The sequence below is a fragment of the Emydura macquarii genome, unplaced genomic scaffold (genome assembly GCF_026122565.2).
Source record: "Emydura macquarii macquarii isolate MOO-44397 ecotype Brisbane River unplaced genomic scaffold, CSIRO-AGI_Emac_v2 contig_1790, whole genome shotgun sequence".
NCBI lineage: Eukaryota > Metazoa > Chordata > Testudines > Chelidae > Emydura > Emydura macquarii.
Window position 1 is genome coordinate 2,372,682 of NW_027131927.1, and position 16,486 is coordinate 2,389,167.

General features: G+C 66.0%; 1 protein-coding gene across 3 annotated transcripts; it reads right to left on the reverse strand.

Moving 5' to 3' along the window:
• Positions 1 to 1,671: 1,671 nt before the first annotated feature.
• On the reverse strand, positions 1,672 to 15,093 carry NUMBL (NUMB like endocytic adaptor protein). 3 transcript variants are annotated; one of them, XM_067556605.1, is made up of 10 exons: positions 14,970 to 15,093; positions 13,926 to 14,149; positions 8,408 to 8,550; positions 7,829 to 7,903; positions 7,320 to 7,394; positions 6,899 to 7,039; positions 6,277 to 6,481; positions 5,599 to 5,898; positions 5,293 to 5,442; positions 1,672 to 4,943 (listed from the first exon to the last, which is right to left on the reverse strand). In XM_067556605.1, exons 3-10 carry the CDS (start codon positions 8,531 to 8,533, stop codon positions 4,276 to 4,278), a joined length of 1,740 nt encoding a protein of 579 aa, XP_067412706.1. In that variant the 5' UTR covers positions 8,534 to 8,550; positions 13,926 to 14,149; positions 14,970 to 15,093; the 3' UTR covers positions 1,672 to 4,275. The 3 variants fall into 3 exon arrangements, with proteins under 3 accessions (XP_067412706.1, XP_067412708.1, XP_067412707.1); XM_067556607.1 differs by lacking the exon at positions 5,599 to 5,898; XM_067556606.1 differs by lacking the exon at positions 13,926 to 14,149 and having other exon boundaries at positions 14,970 to 15,029.
• Positions 15,094 to 16,486: the final 1,393 nt, after the last annotated feature.

Consider the following 16,486-nt stretch of genomic DNA (forward strand, 5'->3'; position numbering starts at 1 on the left):
GGGATCCCTGCCCCAGCGAGGTAGCCCCGCCCCCTGCCCCCCCCCCGTCCCCCCACACCTCATCTCTCCCCCCAGGTCCCCAGCCAGGGTGGCCTTGTCCCTGACCTCCCCAACCCCCCTGCCCCCGTCTCTCTCTGGCCCCACAAGCCCCCCACCCCGTGTCCCCCTCTACCCATCTCTCTGCCCCCCACACGCTATCCCCCTGCCCCTTCCCTCTCCGCTCCCTCGCCCCATCCCCCCCGACCCCCACCCCCGTCTCTCGAGGTGAGGTGCACATGGGCGTGGGGCGGGTCCCACACACTGAACCAGGCTGCCTTAGTCCGGGGCACCTCACCCAGCCCGGACGCCGAGGATGTGGCCGTGTCCCTTACCCGAGCTGACCGGCTCCGCAGCGACCTGGTCCTGGCGCTGGGCTCGCCCCCCAGCGCTGCCAGCTGCCCCAGCCCCTCGCCAGCCTGGGCCCTGCCCGCATCTGCTACCAGACTAGGCGCACCCAGCTGCTGGCAAGCGGTGAGTCCCCCGGACGCCTGGGTCCTAACCCCACGGGGAGTGGGACCCCCGGACGCCTGGGTCCTAACCTCTTAGCGAGCGGGGTCTGGGGGGTGGGGGGAAATCTGGGAGCCAGGACTCCTGGGTTCAATCCCCGGTTCTGGGAGGGCGGGGGTCTGTGTGTTACCAGCACAATGGGCTCCTAGTATCTACATTAATTCAGATTATAATAAATAATAATGGGGCAGGGGCTGGGAGCCCGGACGCCTGGGTTCCATCCTCACCCAATAGCCAGATCAGTGTGTAGGGGGCACGGACTGGGGGGTCCTGGCAGGGAAAGAGGGGAGAACAGGCTGGGGGGAGTCACGGGGTCCTGGCAAGGGAAGCTGTGGGGGTACAGGCTGGTGGGGCAGGGGGGTCCTGGCAGGGGGATGGGTGGGGGCACAGACTGGGGGGGGAGGGTGTCCCGGCAGGGGGAGAGGAGTGACCGGGGGGTGCAGGCTGGGGGGCGATTGGGGTGTCGAGGTGGGCAGGAAGTTGGGGGGACACCAAGGGGAGGTGTGTTTCGGCTGTGACCGGCGGTTCGAATCTGCCAGCCCTAGTTCAGCCGGTGCCTGAGCGGCAGCGCCCCCCCTGCGGGTCAAGTACCGCGCTGGGCCAGGTGTGGGCGCCGTCGGGAGCGAGCTGTGTGGGGCTGGGCCCCGGCCCGGCCTCTTCATCCCCCCGTGGCCCCCCCCCCCCGGGCTCATCGCTACCTGCGGGGAACTGGGCCGAGACCCAGCAGACTCATCGCACCCAATGGCCGTCGGGTGGGCTCGGGCTAGCGCCCCCTAGAGGGGAAAGGCCCCGTGGCCCCCCCCCCCCCCGCCCATGGTGAATGTGGGGAGCTGGAGGGGGCAGTGGAAGGGGGGCGGGTACGAGCTGGGGGGGGGGGGGGGGGGGGTAGAAGGGCAGGCGGCTCGGTGCCGAATCCGGGTCTGGCTCCACCTCCCCGCGGGCTCCGGAGTATCCGCTGGGTGGGGGCCTGCGGGCCGGATCGGGAACCCCCAGTGAGATGAGACACCAGCGCCATGGGCCAGCCTCACCCCCAGAGATGGGTCCCTGGCGCCCCCGCCCTTCTGAAGGCGGCTGCCCAGGGCCGGGCGGTGATGCGCTGGACCTTGGGGGGGGGACAGCCCCCCCAATCAGGACTCCCGCCCTCTTCGGTGCTGCATATGGCCCGGGACTAAACCCGCCTGGAGCAGTACATGGGGGGCCTGGCTGGGGCGGGGGGTGTGGACGGGACCCCCTTGGGCACCACCCCCGCCCTGCTTAGCTGTCACCTGCCGTGGGCGGGGAGGGGTGGCATTTACCCAGGTGAGCCGGCTGCTCGGGGGCAGAGACCCCCTGCTGTTTCGGGGTTAGCCCCAGCTCTGCCCCACCCCGTGCCAGGGGGGGAGGTGAGGTAACACTTTAGCGACCGGGTTTGATTTTTGGGGACTGTATTAACATCCCAATCCGGAAGCTGCACAGAACAGGAATCACTGGGGGACTGAGAGATGGGGGAGGCAAATCTCCTCCCCCCCTGTCCCCCTGCCACCAAGCACCATGGCTGTGCTGGCCGAGGACACCCCCTCCCCAAAATCCAGCCGAGGAAATAAAACTTGTCTGGCACAGACGCTGCCTTTGGAGGCGAACGGGCTGTGGCAAGTTATATGAGAACCTGGCGCCGAAATGCAGCCACCTCTGGGGTGGGCCACGGCAGCTGGTTCTATGGGGACCCCTGGCCTGGCACTGGATTGGGGCACGGGGGCTGCTTAACACTCCCCTGCTACCACGGTTTAGGATAGGAAGTGAGGGAAACACCCCTCCCCTGAAAGCACTTGGGAGGGAGACATTGCAGGGGAACAGACTTGGCATGGGGGAGCGGGGGCAGAATCCTGCAGCTGGACCGTGTCCAAATCCAGCTGTGGCACCTCCTACCCCCGGTATCACCCATGGTACCCACCCCTAGGGGCTGTGACATCTGCCATGACGCGATCCACTGCGGGGGGCACTCTTAGCTGACGGGTCCGGCTCCCGGCCTCCCTCCCCGGGTACAGGGCGCCAGCAGTGGGGAGCGCATCGCTTTATTGGCAGTTCTCTCTGTCATACAAACCTGGAGGGGTTTATTTCACATACAAAAAATTTTTTGGAAATAAAGATAGAAAATCTCCCCCCCCCCCCCTTCACCCCGGCGTCACCTCCTGCTGGTCAGCGCAGGGCGCGCCCCATCAGAGATGAGGGAACAGCGGGGGTGGGTGGGGGTCAGGACACGAAGAAGCCGTTATACACGAAGGGAAGGAGGCGAAAGGCCGGCCCTGACTCTGTGGGCCCCCCAGCTGCCACCTGAACCACGCCCCCGTGTGCCCACCCCGTGGCCATGATCTTCCTATGCCAGGGCCATGTCAGCGTGGCACCGGGTGCCTGCCACGGGCTGCCTGGTCCCGGCACAGCTACAACAGGGCCCTGTCCCCCTGCAACTCCCCCACGTGGCGACCTGCACCCGCCACGGCAGTGCCCCAGGGCACCGCCCTCTTGTAACGGGGCAGCTGCACCCACCATGTGGCATCTACTGAGCCCTGCGATGTGCTGCCATCCCCGGTGGGTCCCGTGCCCCCCGCCCTCCAGCTGGCCCACGGTGCCCCTGTGTGAAGCAAATTGCCCACGGTGGGGGGGGGCCCAGCCCTGCTGCTGGTCCCACACACTCTGGGGAGAGGTATCTGGGCTCCCCGCTCCAGACTCCCCCACCCACGGGCTTTGATTTGACCATGGGGAGGGGCCGGGCTAGGCTGGGAGACACGGGGCGCACAGGGTCAATGCAAGCCAGTCCGTCCATCTGTCCCACTGGGCCAGAGCCCCTCCTCCAACTGCACCTGGATCAACTTCACCCCTGCTATTCCTGCCCCCCCCTCCTCCCCAGGCCTTATGACCCCCCCTGACCACAGCAGAGGCCTATAGGGGGGGAAAGCACAAAACCAATCTGCCCTTCCTTCCTCCACCCCCCGGGCAACCTCAGCCCATGGTCCCTGCTGGGGGTCCCCATTTTCCCTCCACTCAGCCCCCCCCTATGGGGCTCTGCCCTCCTGCACATGCCCCGCCCCATCCCTCCCTCCAGGCACAGGGCTCCTTTCCCCCCACCCAACAGGTGTGACCCTTCAACTCAGGCACAGAGGGGGCTGGGCCTGGCTGGACAGGGGCCCCCCTCAGCTGGACAGGGAGGGGGCCTCAGCAGTGACCCCCCCCAGCAGTGGGGAGAGGGGGAAGGAATGTGCCTCTGTGGGGGAGCCCCCTGGCTGGGGTTATCCCTGTTCACCCCTGCATCTGTGGGGGGTGACCCGTCCAGCCCCCCAACACACAGCCCCTTGCCTCCCCATGCAGGGAGCCTTTAACCATTTCAGTACTGGGGTGAGGAGGTTCCTCAGCTCAATGCTTCGCCCCCCCCACTTCAGTGGCCTCACCCCCAGGGACGGGGGGGCCCACGCTCTGCCCCACCTCAGCCCCGGGGCTCCCTCCTGCCTCCCAGGCCAAGTCCCCCCATACAGGGGCTGTTCTCCACAGCAAAGCGGGTGTGGGTGGGGGAGCAGCTAGGGGGCCCCTCCCCCAAGCTCCCCTCCCTGGCCTGCCCCCCCACTTGAGGAGGAGGTGATGATCCATGTCCTGCCAGGGTGGGGGGGTCTCCATGCACCCATCACCTCTACCTGGCCCCACAGTCAGTTCCGTAGTGGGGGGCTCTATGCCCCCCCGGCTGCCCCCCACTCCCCCAGCTCACAGCTCGATCTCAAAGGTTTTCTGCAGGTCTCCAGCGAAGGGGTTGGCCCCGTCGGCCCCCCCCAGGGGCTTGGCTCCCAGCGCCGCCCACTGGGCCTCGAAAGGATCCGGCTCTGGCCTGGGGTGGTCAGCAGCGGGCGGGGGGGCGGTGCCCCCCAGTTGGCCTGACTCCGGGGGCCAGGGGGCAGCGCCGCCGGGCTTCGGCCGGGCTTGGGGGGGAGGGGGCAGGACGGGGCCCAGCAGAGCAGGGGGGAAGGAGCTGGCCTTGCCCCCCAAGTTCGAAGGCTGTAGCTGGGCAGCGGAGCAGAAGACATTGGCCACCATCTGGGAAGGGGTGATGCCCACCACGGGGACACTGGGGGCCGGGTAGGGCATGGCGGCCGGATAGGCCCCCACAGGCACGTAGGCCGGCTGCATGTGGGGCGGCAGAAACATGCTCACGGGGGCGGGCGTGGCGTCGAAGCTCAAAGGGTAGGGGGGCAGAGTGGTGGGCAGGGCCACGGGCATGGCCGCCATGGAAGGGGCCGCACCGGGCGGCTGCTGCGCCCTGGCCGCCTGGGCCACCTCCTCCAGCCAGCGCTCGGCCTCCGATGGGGTCCGCTTGTGTCCGGGCTGGAATGGAGCGGCCTGCAACGGGGCCCCGGGCTCGCCCCTGGCGGCCGGCCCTGTGGGTGAGGAAAAAAAACAAACCCCACATCACAAGCGAGCCATCCCAGCGCCCATGGGGCCAACAGCAGGGCAGGGTGCGGGGCTCGGCTATCCAGAGATCCCTGGCACGGAGATGCAGCTGCCTCTGGGGTGGGGCGGAGCGAGGGGGCTGGCTGTCCAGGGACCCACTGCCCAATGTGGAGAGGCGGATGCCTCTGGGGTGGAGCGTGAGGCCTGGTTATACAGGGATTCTTCCCCTGGGGGCAGATTGTCCCTTGTGAACTTGGCGTGGTTCGGGTACGGGAGGTGGCACAGCATCTCTGGGGCCCTGCGGGCGGTGGAAGACGGGGGCGCGGCGCGGCGTACCTGGGGGGCCGCACGGGGGGGTGGCGGCGCCGTCGGCGGCCGTGGGGCTGAAGGGGTCAGCGGGCGGGCAGGCGAAGGAGGCGTCGATCTGGCTGCAGAGGGCGCTGATGCCGTCGCTGTCGCCCGTCGGGGGCGACTCCAGCTCCAGCACTGGGAAAGGGGCAAGGAGAGCAGAGTTGGGGGGGGAGCAACCATCCCTCCCACCTCCAGTGGGCCGTCCCTCCCCCCCATCTCTTAAAGGGCCAGTATCCAAGCTGCTGACCCCGGGCACTGCCCCCCGCCTCCGCCCGCCCACGCCCGGCTCACCCGCGCTCCTGGCCTGGAAGTCGCCCTTGCGCTGCAGGGTGGACGGGAGCTCGTTGAGCCGCAGCGAGAGCTGGCGCTTGAAGGGCGAGTTCTTCTGGCTGAGGGCGGGGAAGCCGCGGAAGGAGCCCTGCCGCACCAGCTGCTCCAGGGGGGCGTGGCGGCGCGGGATGGCGTGCTGGGGGCCCCCCTCCCCTTTCTCCACTGGCGAGGTGGCCCCCGGGGGCGGGGAGACGTTGCCTGGCTGGGCGGGGCCAGGGGGCGCCGAGGGGGCGGGGGCGGCAGCGGCAGGGGCGGCCTCCGCTGCCAGACAGAATCGGGGTGAGACCCCCCATTAGATTCCCCTCCCACCCCCAACCCGGCCCCTGGCTCCTCCCCCCCAGTCCAGCCCCCTGCCCCCTCCTGGCCCCCCAGGCATCTGCTCAACCCCCATCTCCCTACTGGCCCTCTGCCTTCCCCCATCCCCCACTAACATCCATCCCCGCCCCCAATACATTCAAGCCGCCCCCCCCCACACACACATCCCACCTCAGATCAAACCCGGCCCCCACCCAGCATGCAAAGGGGGAGGCTGGCCAGGGACCGGAGGGGGAGTTGGAGCTGGTCAGGGGCAGAGGGTACAAGGGGGTAGCAAGGGGGCACCAAGGGGGGCAGAGGTGGGGGCCGAGGGGGGGCTGTCACCTTTCTTCCTGTCCTGCAGCTGGCGCAGCACGAGCTGGCGCTGGGCGGGTTGGCTGGCAGCCGGGGCGCGGAAGGAGCCCTCGCGGGCGAAGCTGGTGCGGCTGGCGTCGAAGGAGGCCGTCACCCCGCACTCCTTCTCCCGCTTCTGCTTGCGCTCCAGGCAAGCGGCGAAGGCGCAGCCCACGGCGTGGCTCAGCCGCTCGCCCTGTGGGTGCGGGAGGAGACCCCGGTCAGAGGGCGCCAAGCCCGGGGGGGAGCCCGGCCCTCACCTGGCCGTGAGCACGTGTGCCAGGCGAGCACGCAGGGACGCGAGCAGCCTTCGCACGGGCAGCGGTGGGCGCGCGAGGCGAGCGGGAGCGTGCGAGGGGAGAGCGCCGGGGCGCGGCAAGCGCGCGGGGCGGTGAGGGCCTTCGCACAGACGTCTGCACAAGCGGGCACGGCTGCGTGCACGGGAGCACGTGCGGGACCCAGCGAGCGCCCGTGCGTGAGGAACCCGCAGGGCGGGGCGTGTGCCTGGCACGTCCCAGGGTGGGGCGGGCAGGGGAGACGGGCGCGCACGCGGGCGGGGCGAGGGGCGCGCACGCGGGCGGGGCGAGGGGCGCGCACGCGGGCGGGCACCCACCGAGTCTTTGAGCGCCAGGAAGCAGTGGCAGATCCAGCGGCGCGTGGTGCCGTCACGGCAGATGTAGGAAAAGGCCTTGTCGAAGTTGCGGTCGGGGGCGCAGAACGAAACCTTCTCGATGGTCTGGTCCACGATGAGATCCTGGGGGGGGGGGGCGGGGGGGCCAGGCGTGAGATGGGGGCCGCGCCTCCCCCCCCCCGCCCCCGACTCCAGCCCCTCCCAGCTCAGTCCAGGGGGAGACGCTGCAGGGCCTGGGGGCTCCTACTCACACTGGGGGGGTGCGGGAGGTGTCCGGATTCCCCCATGGCTCCCCCAAGGCCCCAGCTACCCCATAACCCCCCAACCACTCTTCCCCTCCAGCTGCAACCTCCCCCACCTGTGACCCCCCCCCCCACTCCATCCCAGCCCTGGCCCCCCGTACCTTGGTTTTGTCATCCACGACCCGCAGCCCATCAGCTGACACCCACAGAACTGACTTCACCGACTTGTGCCCGCTCTACAACCGGGGGGAGGGGGAGAGGAGGGGTCAGTGGGGGTCACTAGAAAACCCCACCCCACTCATCCCTTGCTCCTGAGCTCTCTGCCCCCATATATGCGGGGGGGGGGGGGATCTGGCACCCTGCCCCATGGGGAGACCCAATGGTGAAGTCATGCTTTAGACAATGGAGAAATCCATTAGCCGCCCACCCCCCAAGATCCCCCAGTGGTAGAGGGGAGAGAAACGGGGGGGGGCTGGTGGAGGAGATGGTGGGGGCGGGAGGGCTCCCGATGAGGCAGGGATGGGTCAGAAGGGGTGATGGGGAATTTGGGGGGGGGGGGGCTGGTGAAGGGTGGTGGGGGTTGAAGGAGGAGGTGTTGGGGGTCGCTGGTGGGGGGCTCAGGTCACAGATGTGCCCCCCCATCCATCCCCCCAGTGCAAGCTGCACTCACTGTTTTCAGTTTCTTCACGGCCTCTTCGCACACGTGCATCCCCCGCGACTCCTCCACCTCCGCGTGGCCCAGGTACTGTGGGGGGGGGGGGGCAGAAGAGGAGGCAAAGGTCAGTGCCAGCCCCCCCCCCCTCCAGAAAGATCCAAGTGCCCCTTACCCACCATGCCCAGCACCCACCCCTGGGCTGCAGGACTCCTGGGTTCCCTGCAGGGAGGGGCAGGAACCGAGCAGGCCGACGTGTGGGAGGAGGGTGTGCAAATCCAGGGCACGTGTGTGTGCACCACAGGGGAGCTACCGGCAGCACGGTGTGCCAGCCCAGCATGCAGCCCCCACGAGTGTGCCCACGGACCCGTGCGCGCCCCGCTGAGCCGTGCCTGGGCGTGACGCTGGCTGTGTGTGTGGAAGGAGAGCGTGCGGCACAGCAGCACCCTGGCGTGCGAGCAGGGGGCGTGCGAGCAGGGGGCGGGCCAGGCTGGGGATTCACCCGCTTTCGTGCAAATGTGTGAGAACCCGCCCTCCACGGCAGGAGAGTGACATCCCCCCCCCCCCCCCCGGTCACCCCCCAGGCCCCCGACTCACCCGCACGGGGAAGCTGCATTTGCCCCGGCGCACGGCCTCCTCGTCCGCCTGCCACTGGTGGGGCCGGCTGGCCTCGGGCACGTAGGCCGGCTTCTTCCGCCGCAGGCTCTGCCGCAGCTTGTTCATCGCTGAATCGCAGGGGCCTGGGGGGAGACGGGCGTCAGCCTGGGGGGACCCCGCCTGCATCCCCCTCAGAAACACGCCCAGGGGGCCAGGATTGCTGGGTTCTCTCCCAGCTCTGGGGGGGGGGGGCGGGAACCAGGACTCCTGGGTTCTCTCCCAGCTCTGGGGGGGGAAGAGGGGGCCGGGAACCAGGACTCCTGGGTTCTATCTCCAGTTTGGGGAGGGGGGTGTGGTTAGAATTGGGAGGGGGGGCCGGGAACCAGGACTCCTGGGTTCTATCTCCAGTTTGGGGAGGGGGGTGTGGTTAGAATTGGGAGGGGGGGCCGGGAACCAGGACTCCTGGGTTCTATCTCCAGTTTGGGGAGGGGGGGGTGTGGTTAGAATTGGGAGGGGGGGCTGGAAGCCAGGACTCCTGGGTTACATCCCCACAGTGGTTACAGGAGTGGGGGCTGGGAGCCAGGACTGCCTCCAGGATTCCCCAGGCTGGACAGACACAAGGATCATTCTGGAGAGCGGGGGTCCTCTGCCCAGCCAACCCCGGTCCAAGGCTGCCCTGGGGAAAGTGCACCCAACCCCAGCCGCCCCCCCCCCCCAGTTCACACAGGCTGCCTCTCCACCCCCAGGTGACATGCATCCCCTCCCTCCCCAGAGGATGGGTCCAGTGTGGTCTCAGTTATTGTAGGGTCTCCCTCTGAGCTGGCCTCCCCCCACTTGTCAGACAGTCCCTGGCGCCCCGAACCAGGGAGCGAGGTTCAGAGGGTGACAGAGCCATCAACCGCACATGGGAAGGGGGGCTCAGACCCCCCCCCAGGGGGGGCTGCAGGTCACGATTGAGGGGCCCCTGCAGAGCTGGGGGGGGCAATAGACCAATGGAGCCGCCCTCCCTCCCCTGGCTTCCAGATGGCATCTGCTGTGGATTCTGCTCTTGGCCCCTCTGCGTGGGGCCGGGGGCGGCGCTAGCCCCGGCCTTTGCCCCACACAATGGCCAGGAGCAGATTGTCAGGGCTGGAGATTGTGGGGGCCATGGCTGGGAGTGGGAGCTGGGGGAGGAGCGGAGGGAGCTGGTTAGGGTAGCTGGGGGAGCTCTTTGGGGACGGTGGGGGGACGTCAGGCGGTACAGGAGGCGAGGGGGGGGCTGGGGAGCTGTGGGGGGGGGAAGCTGAAGGGGCATGGGGCTGGGGGAAGGGGCCAGGTCTGCATTGGGGGATAGGGGGAGGGGCCAGGCCCACGTTTTGGGGCCTTGATTTAAAATCAGCTCCAGCCGGGCGAGGGGGCAGCAGCCAAATGGCAGCCAGAACAAAAGGCCACGGGGGGGGGGGGGGGGGGCAGATAATAGCCCCCCAGCCCGGGAAGGAGGCAGCTGCCCTGAATCAGGGCAGGGCTCCAGACAGCTGCTCCTGGCCCCTCCTCCCCCCGCACCAGCTGGAGCCACAAAGGGAGGTCAGCGGGGGCCAGCCAAACATTTGGCCAAGAGGGTTTGTTTACTCAGCTGCTCCCCCCTCCTCTGCTTCAACCCTCTCCCCCCAGCCCCCTGCGCACACACCCCCCTACCTCCTCGTTGCTCCCCCGTTTCTCCTGCTCACACACCCCAACCCCCCTGCGCCCCTGCACAGCCTGGGGCCAGGATTTCCCAGGTGGTGTCTGGCAAGTGGGAGCTGGGGTGTTCAGCACATGGGAGGGGGAGAGACACTCCCTGCCCCCCCCAGCAGGCTCAGGGAATTTGGGGTCTCTTTCTGCTGGATTGAGGGAGGTTCCCCTCCGCCCCCTTAGGAACAGTGAAATCCGGCACAGGGCAAATTCTTGGGGCCTCTGAGAGGTGTCGATCTGGAGGGGCAGGGTCCCAGCTCAGACAAGCCAAGCCACACTGGAGAGTGTCAGGAGGAGGTTACCCCGGTTTGAAGCTGGAATTCAAAGAGAAACTAGCAAGCAACAAACCAATAGATCAGCCACAGTGCCTGGAGACCCTACAATAACACACCAGCCCCTGGAGCTGCAGCGCCTGGAGACCCTACAAAAACAGACCAGCCCCTAAAACCACAGCACCCAGAAACCCTGCAATAACAGACCTGCAGCCGCAGTGCCCAGAGACCCTACAATAACAGACCAGCCCCCGGCAGCCTCAGCACCCGGAGACCCTACAATAACAGACTAGCCTGCCTGCCCCCGAAGGGATGAGCTCCCCAGGGCTCAGTCCAGCTGGGGTGGGAGGGAGGACATAAATCTTCCTCATACACCACTCATCCCCGCCCCATGGGGCTGGCGCTGTCCGGTCTCTGCCTGGCTCCCGGCCGTGGGGATGGGACCAAGGGACAGAACCTCAGCATCTGCTCCGGGTCCCGGGTGGGCTCAGCCTGTGGGTGGTGGGGACAACCCTGGGGGTGAATTTCAGGCTGGGTAGAAGAGCCCTGGAGACAGTGCCCTCCACCCCCACAGGGACCCAATAACCCCGGCTGCCCTCTGGGGCTGGCTGCTGCCTGCGGGCGGCAGCGCCACAGGGCGTGAGAGCCGGCTTCGGATGTGGCCACACAGGCCGGGCCGGTCATAGCTGCGTTTCTGTGGGCACCAGACCGGGCACCAACTCCCCCCTTCCCCCCAGCCACCCAAGGCAGCTTTGGCCCAAAGCTCCTGATCCACTTGAGGCCTTTCGGTGGATCTCTCCAGCCCCGCGAGCTCCGTGAGAGGGAGTGATGCTGGTCATGGGGAAACTGAGGCATGGGACGTGACCTAACCCACAATGACTCACTGAGAGCCTGGAATGGAACCCAGGAGTCCGGCTCCCAGCCCCACACCTCGCTTGATGCACCAGTCCCCACTCCCCTCCCCGAGCCAGGGAGAGAACCCAGGAGTCCTGGTGTTCCCCCTCGGCTGGAGGCTCGGGCAGCAGCTGGCCTCCCGATGTGGCTTTGACAGATGCTAATAATTCCAGATTGTTTCCCCAACGTCCTTCCGGCTCCCCATCAGGAAGGGCAGACGTCTGGGACCCCTTCAACCCAGCTGCCCTCAACCCCCACCAGGCTCAGCCAGGCCGGCCCCGGGGGGGGGGGTCTCGGTGGCCGTCGAAGCATCTCTGCGAGGGGCTGGAGAACATGAGCGCTTCCCGCAAGGCCGCCCCCTGCGCAGAGGATGCCAACGCCCATGGCGAGGGCTCCCCACCCTGCCCCCTCAATCCTGCTGCCAATCGTCCGCTCTGGGCCCCGGGGCAAACGAAGGGTTTGGCCCTGATCCCTGAACGCTGAGCTACCCAATGCTCTGGGATCGGGGGTGGGGCTGGGGGGGGGGAACCCGGCAGAGAGCTAGGGATACGCACCCCATTCACAAGTGGAAATTGAGGCACAGAGCAGTCACACTGGGGAGAGAGAGAATACAGACGGGAGGAGAGGCCAAGAAACAGGCCCCACCCCTCCTCACACAGCATGATCTAGCAGGTAGGGACCGGGGCTGGGAGCCAGGACTCCTGGGCTCTAACCCCAGTTCTGGGAGTGGAAAGGGGTCTAGTGGTTACAGCAGAGGGGGCTGGGAGCCAGGACTTCCCCCAAGAGTTCCCAGTCTGAACAGTCAAATTTCCTCCTTGACAGATAGGGAAAGTGAGTGAGGTGCAGGGAGTTGCCCACAGTCATGCAGGGAGTCAGTGCCAAAACTGGGAATTGAACCCAGCAGTCCTGGCTCCCAGCCCAGCACCTTCTCCACGAACCCTCTCTCCCTCCAGCTGAGTTGCCCAGGAAGATCTGGGCCTCAGGCCAGAAACCCAAGGGCCCTAGCCCAAGAACTCAGCACTACGGAAGCAAGAGGCAATTCTGCATGTCGTCACCAGCGGGATGTCAGGGTCTGGACAGCACCTGGTGAGACCCCAGCCTCTTTAGAGACTAGAGACAGGATGAAGTGCAGCCGCCTCTGGGGTGGGGCCCGGGAGGCTGTTTATACAGGGATTTCTTGCCCGGTGCAGCCACCTCTGGGGCGGGGTAGTTGTTTATGCAGGGAGCCCTCGCCTGCAGTTCAAGGAGTTGCAGTTGTTTTAAGGACCGTGCGCCACAATCTGGTAGGCCTGTACAGAAATACAGACGCTCTGACTCCTCAAAGCACTTCCCAGACGTTAACGTCACACGCCGGCTGGGCTGTTACCCGAGCTCCATGATGGAGAGCCGGGGAGTGGGAATGATTTAATCCCTGAGCCCGTCGGTGGGTAGTGCTGGGGAGCAAATCCAGGAGTCCAGACACCTGGCCTCCACCCACCACTAGCCCCACTCCCTGCCCAGAGCTGGGGTGCAGCCTGAGAGCCCCGATTCCCACTGTACCCCCTTGTGCTGGTCCCTGCAGCCTCCCCTGCCCCGCCAGAGCCAGACGCGCAGAGTCCGGTTCCAGTTCCTCCCGTCTGAAGTACCGAGCAGCCGGGTGCCGGCCAGAGGGCGCAGGGCCGGCCTTTCCCTGGGGCTGAGCCAGGCCCGGGCGTGGTGAGGGGAATAATCCATACCGCACAATCAGGCTTAAAACAACCAAGCTGTAACAGCCGCCAGGCGCACCGGGCACAGGGCTCCCAAAAGCGGCCTGGCAGGCAGCAAGCTGCAAAATAAAGACCCTTCCACCCCTCCACTCCACCCCCAGTCTCCTGACTCACTGAGCATCCAGGGGCCGCATGATTAAGGCAAGCCTGGGGGGGAGGGGGAGGAGGGTCCTTTGATCATTGCCTGGGATACGCCACATCCTCGCTTCCCCAGTCACATCCCCCAGCCGGCTGCGGCTGCCACCTGTTCCCAGAGCAAACACTGGGGAGGGGGTTTGCGGCCCAGGCCCCAGCTGGGGATTGCAGGGCCAGGAGCCAGAGATCAGAGGGATCAGGGAAGGGGGGGGGTCAATCAGAGAGAGAGAGAAGCATTGCTTTGGGAGTGACAAATATCTCCTCCTCCTCCCCCCACCAGGACCACTCCATGGATAGTCACACGCTGCAAGAAATAGGTCACCCCCCCAGACACGGAGGGTCCCTCCCAAAAACTCACCACCCCTTCCCCATCCATGCACCCCACAGACGGGCCCCACGGAAGCAGCCCTCCCTCGTGCCAGACGCCCCGGGGTGGCCTGAGGCCCTCCCGGTTTGTTCACACTTGCTTTCTCCCTGGTCTCCTGTCTCTCAAAGAAACGGCACCGCACTCCTGCTCGGTGAGAGTGCCCGGCGGCTCCCTGGCGCCGACCTTAGCCAAAGGGGGCATCAGGGCACAGCCGTGGGAAGACCCTAAATCCCTTCTCCCGGATTCCAGCTCCTCTTACGCCCCAAGCCGACAGAGACGCACACGACTTTACAGCTTGCAAACATGCAATAGTTTTCCCCCCTCAAGCTATTCCCCCCACAAAACTGGGGAGCATCATCATGACATCTCACACTAAGATTACGATCCAAAATTACCTGGGCCCAGCCAGCAAAACCCACCAGCACCAAGCGCGCCAGACAGGGCGCCCCGCAAACGGGCGCCTGAGGTTCCACGGCGGCGAAGCCAGGGCGATCGATCGTGCCATCGGATTTTGGATCGATCACTCGGCCCGCGCCATCTGCCAGCGCTCAGCCCCCCTTAGCAGCTGCCTCCGGTTTCCAAGGCCCCGGAACCACAGTCCTGCCGGATCTGCTAAACGCTAGAAAAATAAATGACACATTTCTCCCCCGCGTGGATCCCTGGTTTCCGAGGGGGGGGGGGGGAGGGGGAGAATTTCTGGTTTCCGAGCACCGGCCTCGTTCTTAGCCCCCCTCTGGCTCTACAAAAAACAATCAAATCCCCCATCCCTGTTTCCATGTACCCGGCCTAGGGAAGGGAGCATCCCCAAAAGCCACGTAGCACTGGGGGAGAGAGGGGGGGGGGCGCGAAGAGGGCAGACCCCTTTCTCATTTATGTGGCTTGGGGGGGAGAATAAAATAAGGGGGAGGGGAGAGAAAAACCAGCCCCAAAGAAAGCAGAGGCCTGGCATTTCTGCTGCCTTCTGCAGTAGTTAACTTACCCTTCCCTCCCGGCCCAAACAACCACCCAGCTCCCATCAGCAGAACTGGGAGGGGTGGGAGGACGGAGGGATCTGACCCCCATAACTCTCCTATCCCTCACCCCAGCATGCCCTGCAGACACCAGGCTAATAAACCCCATCAGATCTGTCACCCACCCCCTCTTCCCGGAGCCCTGGCGAGCAGTCCTGTCCCCCCTCCCCGAGATGATATCGGTAATAAATGCAGGAAAGGGAGGGGGGTCCTGTTTTGCTAGAGCCCCCGGCCTCTGTGCAACGGCCACTTGGGGAGGGGCAGGCCCCGGGGGGAAAGGGGCAGAAAGGATTTTCAGAGCAGAGCCCCCCCCAGACTGATAATTACAAAAATTTAGGGGGGTTTGCACCCCCGGGGGGGCAAATGTAACGTGCACAAGGCGCGGGGTGGGGGGAACCGGGGCCCATCATCCCCCCCCCTTGTCCTTACCCGGGCGCTGGCTGGCTCCGCACGCACCGAGCGGCCCCCCCCGCGGCCGCCCCCGGCTCCGGCCCCTGGTTACAATGTCGCACGCACGCGCCGCCTTTTCCTCCCAGAGAGAATTCCAGCCGCTGGCCACGCCCCCGTTCATCAATATGCAAATGAGATCCGATCTCGGCCACGCCCTCCTGTCCGCACGGTCTCACCCCCGCCGTGTATGACTATGCAAACAGAACCCCACCCATCTTCCCCTCCTATTGGCCACTCCTTTCCCAGCTACTCCAGGGCTTTCCCTCAGATGCCTTCTCATTGGCTGTAGGCTTCTTTAATATGCAAATAACCATTCGTTGACACAACCTCCTCCTTCCCTCCCCTATTATTTACAAATGTCATCAGCAACCTCCCAGCTCTTCCTATTGGCCTCCATGCTCATGAATATGCAAATAATTCATCACTGACCACACCCCTTTCCTCTTCCCTTTCCTCGAGTCTCTCACTCCTCTCCTATTGGCCCCCAGGCTCATGCATATGCAACCATCCCCATACTTTGATATTGACAAGGGCTCCCCCCCAGCTGGGGGTGGGGGGGGGGAGAAGTGTGGCTACTTGGACACCTTCCTCCAAACAAGGAACCCCTAGAGCCGACCAGTCACTGCCCTCCCCCAACCAACTCTGATCCCTGCCCAGAATGAGAGATGCCCCCCCAACAGATCCCTGACCCCTCAGCCCCACAGATCACCCTGCAGAGAAAAAACCCACCTCAGTGCCCTTGGGTGGAGCCAGCTCGGCTCAGAACCCGGTCCCAACGTCCTGTCGCTGATACCAGCCAGTGCCAGCTGCTTCAGGGGAAGGTGCAGGCCCCAGGATGGGTGGTGCCAGCTGCCCTAGGAAGGTCTTGCCCTGACCCCTAACTGGCGTCAGGCCAGGCTGTACCGATAGCTGCCCCTGGTTTCACTAGCAACGTGATTTGAAGGGGATCGGGGCAGCCTTGTGCATATGGACGATCTTAAATCAGTGCAGGCCCAGCTGAAGGATCCAGACCAGACCAGAATCTGCAGCCGCCAATGCAGCCACTGCCGCTCTGACCCAAGGTGCCCCCAAGCACCGGGGTTTTACACTTGGCGGGGTCCTGTTCCGACCCCCCAAGCCCCAGCCCAGCTTGTAAATAGCTCAGGTCCAGAGCTGGAGTGGGGGTGGGGGGACTCAAAAGGGGCTGAGGGAGAAAGCAGCCAGCCTCGGCTAGAGCCACTCACCAGGCTCCGTGGAGACCATGCTGGAAGCAGCTGCTTCCGGGACACGCGCCCCTTCCCCCCCGCCCTCTCCAGGCTCTGACCCTGCAGGCCGGCCCTCCGTGGCTCCCAGCTTTGTCTGGTGCTTGCAGTCCTGGCAGAGCCGGGCTCTGGTGGCACGGGGAGAGGGGGGGCTGAGCAGGGATGGGGCCGTTTGCTCACAAAAGAATGAAAATACTTTGCATGACGAAAGCGTCGTTCATCTGACCCGGCTGGCCTCTCGCCACCGTAGAGGGG

Coding starts and splice junctions, on each gene's coding strand:
- NUMBL (XM_067556605.1), bottom strand. CDS start 8,533: ATGAACAAGCTGCGGCAGAGCCTGCGGCGGAAGAAGCCGGCCTACGTG. Junction 7,904..8,407: donor AATGCAGCTTCCCCGTGCGG/GTGAGTCGGGGG, acceptor CCCCCCCCACAG/TACCTGGGCCACGCGGAGGT. Junction 5,899..6,276: donor GCTGCAGGACAGGAAGAAAG/GTGACAGCCCCC, acceptor TCTGTCTGGCAG/CGGAGGCCGCCCCTGCCGCT.